At 45.0% G+C, this 5,506-nt stretch overlaps 1 protein-coding gene across 1 annotated transcript; it reads right to left on the bottom strand.

The window, feature by feature from the left end:
- Positions 1 to 310: 310 nt before the first annotated feature.
- LOC136619940 (protein kinase C theta type-like) lies at positions 311 to 3,353 on the bottom strand. The gene is made up of 6 exons (XM_066594658.1): positions 3,254 to 3,353; positions 2,871 to 3,124; positions 2,630 to 2,692; positions 1,926 to 2,480; positions 1,685 to 1,728; positions 311 to 1,277 (listed from the first exon to the last, which is right to left on the bottom strand). Exons 1-5 carry the CDS (start codon positions 3,290 to 3,292, stop codon positions 1,704 to 1,706), a joined length of 936 nt encoding a protein of 311 aa, XP_066450755.1. The 5' UTR covers positions 3,293 to 3,353; the 3' UTR covers positions 311 to 1,277; positions 1,685 to 1,703.
- Between the last annotated feature and the right edge of the window lie 2,153 nt (positions 3,354 to 5,506).

Raw genomic sequence — 5,506 nt, 5'->3', positions numbered from 1 at the left:
CCTTTGCAGATAAGCTGTCAGATTTGATCTGATAAGTTAGTTGAGACCTTTTGGGTCTCTGATAGTAATAAGTTCTCAGTATTGGCTCTGGAATTTCTGTGAAGGAAGGTTAAAGGCAGGGGCGTAACTACATGGGCCCCCACCCATCACTATGGTTCTTGCATATACAATCCCCAGTGGCATCGGAAGAACATTATGTAAGACATTCAGTAGAAATAAAGACACAGACACAAAGATTTATGGATAAAGAACATTTTATTTCTAGTTGTAGGAAATAATAGATTTTATTATGGGGAATTTGGAGGCTGAGTTGATCCAGAGGAAGGCGAAAACCCTTTTAGGAAAAAGCCAATTATCCTTGTATAAAGGGGAAAAATTCCTTCCCGACCTCAAATATGGCAATCGGAACAAGTCCCAGGATCAAATCTGAAATCTGACCTATCTGACTTTTTAAAATGTATTATTGTTTCATAAATCGCTTACCATCTGTTAGTGTTAAATATAAAGTGTATTGAACTAAACCTATTAATAGACTGTGTTGATCCAGAGGAAGGCGAAAACCCCCTTGAGGAAAGAGCCAATCATCCTGTTTCAAGGGGGAAAAATTCCTTCCTGATCCCAAATATGGCGACCAGAATAAATCTCAGGATCAAACGCCAGCAGCTCACCTCCCTAGTATATGTGATGTCAGCTAAAGTTTTGATTATTGTTTAGGTTTATATTATGTTATTTATGTGGCTAATTTCTTTTAAATAAAACCTAACCCTATTTAAGGCTGTAAATTGATCCAGAGGAAGGCAAAAACCACCTTGAGGTATGAGCCAATTGTCCTCAAGTTGGAAAAATTCCTTCCTGACCCCAAATATGGCGATCAGAGCAAGTCCCAAGATCAAAGCCGACAACTACACCTATCTGTGTGTGCGTACTCGTGTCTATGTATGTGTTTGTATCTATACTTGTGTCTAATCTGGTGTGGTGTGGGCTACTTACCCGGCCTGCGCCGAGGTCTTACTAGTAACCAGCATTTCAGGGATAATAGTCACTTGGGCTATTTTTCCTGAACTTGCCAGCTACTAATCAAGCACAGGCCGCTCCTGGGGGTGTAGAGGGTCTTCAGGAGAGGATGATGTCCGATGTCAGCCGGAGGAGGTCAAGGTTCAGGGTAACTGATGGTACCATGCAGGATACAGATGATGGAGAGAGGTTGTTGTTCATAAGCCGAGCTCTTCTACAGCAGCAGAGTCGCGGGTTCAGGAGGCAGTTGGTGCGGGCTGAGCCTACAAGACATACGAGAGAGAATTGTTAGTTTTACCAGTTATGGATACAAACAAGTGAACTACTGTAATATGACAACTTGTATCAGGATCTGAATTAAATCTGATATATAAAAAAGTTATTTTCAACTGTGACTGTACTATGAGTTATTAGCAGTTTTGTGATTGTGGAAGCCATAATTGACGCCATAGTTATTGTCAACCAGATATATCAAAATCTCATAAGGGGATGACTCAAAGGGGGAAAATTACAGAACATTTTATGCCAGATTCTGGCATAAAAAGTCAAATCATTTGGCAGAAGCCCAGCTGTTCTGTTGCAGTGTATGAATGGTAGGTGTCCTGTGTGTATAGGTATGGTATGTATAGTTGTACAGATAAGTATGTGTAGGTGTACAGATATAACTTACCAGATGGTTGCGGCTTCCTTCACAATCGGATTCTTCTCATCATCCTAAGAAGAAGCAGCAACATAGTTATTACAGAAGCAATAATAATGTAGCTGAGGAGGGAAAAGACTGCGGACCAGGCATGGTGACATGAAGCAGACTTATTATATGACCCCCTGTGCTGTCTGACACAAGAGGAACCAAGATGATGAACACAGAGGTCTGCCTGAAGAACATCATCCCTAGAGGAGGAAGATCTTACCGGGTCCAGCTTGGTGAAGTGTACGAGAATCCGTCTATGGGGTGAAGGAGCATCTTATCCTCCAGCCACAGCATGTCTCGATTTTCCAGAATTTTCCTGAATGGTTTGAATGGCGGCCGTGATCTCTTCAGTTCCAGCACCTCCCAATCTATGGTGTCGAAGAAACAGTGACCTCGGATGTTCCTGTAGACGCCCAGCCTCTCCTCAGGCTTCTTACGTAGCAGTCTCTCCAGAAGATGCTTCACATCAGCATCAAGCCAAGGTGGGAATTTTGGCTCCTTTCTGGTGATGGCTTTGATGACCTTTCTCCTGATGGAGCCATGATAGAAAGGGGACTGTCCTGCCGCCATCCAGGATACGACAATCCCCAGGCTCCACCAGTCGACTGCTGTGTCATAGTCCTCTTCAAGAAGGACCTCTGGGGCCATGAATTGAAGTGTGCCAGTCACTCCACTGATCTTGTTAGATGAGGTGACGCCGTCTTGGGCTAGCCCCAGGTCTATCAGGCGGATGTGTCCAGATCTGTCCAGCATGATGTTGTCTGGCTTTATGTCACTGCAATGAAAAAAAACAGAGCTTGTCATTTGTTCAGTGATAAAGAGGTCTTAAGTATGTACCGCAGCAAAACCAGACCTAAAACAGGATTCTAGAAAAGTCTAGAACCATTGCAAGGAAAAAGAGAAATGTGGACAAGTTCTGCTTACCGATGGACGATGCTGCGTTGGTGCAGGAACTGGAGGCCGCATGCTATCTCCGCTGTGTAGAATCTGAGAGAAGAGTGTAGTATCAATGACATGACATCAGTCCCCTGACATCATGTCACCATCATAGTGTCACCACCAGAAGAGAAGAGGAGCTGTTTATGGCAGCCTGTACACCCTCCACTCTTCTATGTCTGTCATGTCATTCTCAGTCCCCCCAAGCCCTGATTAGTCATTTACTCACCTCACATGGTTGATGTCCAAGCTGCCGCACATTTTGATCATTGCTCCTAGGCTTCCTCCTAGCAGATACTCCGTGACAAAGTAGACTCGGTCTGCAGACTGCTGTGCGGCATACAGGTGACAGATGAAAGGGCAGTCTTGGGCCTTCAGGAGTATCCGCTGCTCTCTCATTAAGATGTGTGGTTCGCTCATTGTTTTGTTGACAACCTTGATGGCCATGAAGGTATTTCTTTCGGGGAATGATGCCAGGACCACCTCAAGAAAACAAATAGGAAATAATCACTGACAGCGGCCAAAGGGGAAAATCATATAAATTCATTGCATGAGGGATTTATCAATAGGTTATGATTTTGATATTTTTGGTTTGATGCGATCTAACACTACCTTGTTCATTGTCATGGCGGTCCAAGGTATCCGTAGCATTTTCCTCCATAGTTAAAATGCATCAATTTTCCTTCTGTCTGTTTTTCTGAGCGTCCAACTTTCGCAACCATATGTCGTTATGGGAAAGACGATTGCATTGACCAGTCTGGTTTTTGTTGCAATGCTAATACCCTTGCTTTACCAGATCTTTTCCATTCCTTGCATTGCGATCCCACCAAGTGTAATCCGTCTCTTGATCTCAGGTCCAGATTGCCCATTGCAATCGATTTTAGATCCAAGGAAGATGAAATCTTGGACCGACTCGACTTCTTCGTTGTTGATGTTTATGTTCACTGTACCGTTGCCTACCGCAGTCATGACTTTCGTATTCTTGCTGTTGAGGTACAGTCCCATGCATTCGCTTTACTTTTGCACTCGTTGGATAAGGTATTCCAGGTCCCTTTCACTTTCCGCAAGCAGGGTGGCGTCATCTGCACATCGGAGGTTGGTGACATTTCTGCCACCGATTTTGACTCCTCTTTCTAATTTGTCCAGATTGCATTGCCTGATGATCATTTCTGCGTACAGATTGAGAAGGACTGGTGATAGAATGCAGCCTTGCCGGATGCCTTTTTCGATTCTGAACCAATCCGTGTTTCCATAAGCCGTCCTGACTGTTGCTTCCTGGTCGTTGTAAAGCGACCTTATAAGCTGTTCAATATGTTCTGGGACGTCCATTTGCTTCAGACACTTCCAAAGCTTGTCAGGTTCCACACAATCAAATGCCTTGCTGTAGGGGATGAACACGTCCTTCTGATCCTCCCGTCATATACATGAGCATTTTTTCCTTTTTTCCCGCACTGCATTTTGGTGCAGGAAAAACTTAATTAACAAAACCTCGCAGCATGCTCTCTTTACACGTTCCTCAGAATGCATCGCCCATTGTTTTCAATAGGACAGGAGAACACATCGCACGGCATGCAATGTGAGGTTTCCCATTGCTGATCATTACTTTACCTGAAGCGGCGGGAGGTGTTTTTAAAGAAAAAACAGGTAAATCGCACATAAGCGAGCCAAGTTTCACGTCCCGATATCCCGTTCGGTCATGTGTACGTAGCCCAAGGCTAGTTCTACAGACAGCAAATCTGAGTGAACATCTGCATGAAAAGACATGGATTTCAACCCTCATTTGAAAAGATGAAATTCATGCTGAAAATTCACAATATAGGTTGACATGAAGCAGAGTTACAATCCGCACCATAAGTCAATTTACACAACATACTTCTTTCCGTGAGCATAAGGCCTACTGCACGTGGGCTGATTTGCATTGCAAAATCCAGAGCGGGATTCCACCTCCGGATTTCGCAGCAAATCCAGCCCATCGCATGCTACGGCAAAACACGATTTCCTGCCAACGAGTGGAAATCGATTGCGATTTTCCGGTCGCAGGAAAGAAATCACAGCATGCTGCGATTTGCTGCGGGATACGCACAGCTGGCTTCTATTGAAGTCAATGGAAGCCGTCCATGCTCCAGCCATTCCGCAATCATTATTGCGGAATGGACGCTGGAGCCACGTCATCGCCATAGCGACGGTGCAGCATCCTCTCAACTGCGCATGCTCCGGCTGACACATTCACAGCAGAAGAGACCACGTTATTGCCATAGCAACGCTGCTGTACTGCGCATGTGCGGCCCGGGATATTGGCAGCCAAGGAGAAGATGCCGGACCGGTAACCTAGGGTCACCATATGGACTACTGGTATATGGGTCAACCCTAAAGGACAGCATGGGAAATACAAACAAACAAAAAAACAACTGGTGTTCTGCACATAACCACCTGCGTGAGTAGTACAATTTTGCCGCCATACGCTATAAAGCACAGCAGGATTCCACGACGTATTAAAGCTTACTGCTGCGTTAGCCCGGCTTAAAACCAAGCGTCTTTCTAAGACCATGTAAGTTAGTTTACGGTGGTCTAGGTAGGTGACAGGTTCCCTATAACCCCTTATTGCTGCAGGACGTAAGGCAGTACTTAATGCGCAAGAACGTAACCTTACGCCATGTAGATCCCGCAGCGGGAGCCGCATGTTACCGATTAAAATATATTGTGGCATGTAAAGGGTTTATAGATGAAGCGCGCTCCCTCTGTGATGTCATCAGACCCCCACCATATAACCGCAAAGGGCTGATGGGTTGCCGGGGCAGCAGGACGTCAGATACTGATGTTGTGGCTTGTCAATTGCCTGTGACCACTATTACAAGCAATAAGGCA

This window comes from Eleutherodactylus coqui, chromosome 3 (genome assembly GCF_035609145.1).
Source record: "Eleutherodactylus coqui strain aEleCoq1 chromosome 3, aEleCoq1.hap1, whole genome shotgun sequence".
Lineage (NCBI taxonomy): Eukaryota > Metazoa > Chordata > Amphibia > Anura > Eleutherodactylidae > Eleutherodactylus > Eleutherodactylus coqui.
This window is presented reverse-complemented; position numbering and strand designations above follow the sequence as displayed.

Bases quoted from the DNA above. Each gene is read 5' to 3' on its own strand.
- LOC136619940 (XM_066594658.1), bottom strand. From the start codon at position 3,292: ATGCTACGGATACCTTGGACCGCCATGACAATGAACAAG. The intron at 3,125-3,253 runs GTAGTGTTAGAT...TGTTTTCTTGAG, and splicing joins CCGCCATGACAATGAACAAG to GTGGTCCTGGCATCATTCCC. The intron at 1,729-1,925 runs GTAAGATCTTCC...GCTTCTTCTTAG, and splicing joins ACTTCACCAAGCTGGACCCG to GATGATGAGAAGAATCCGAT.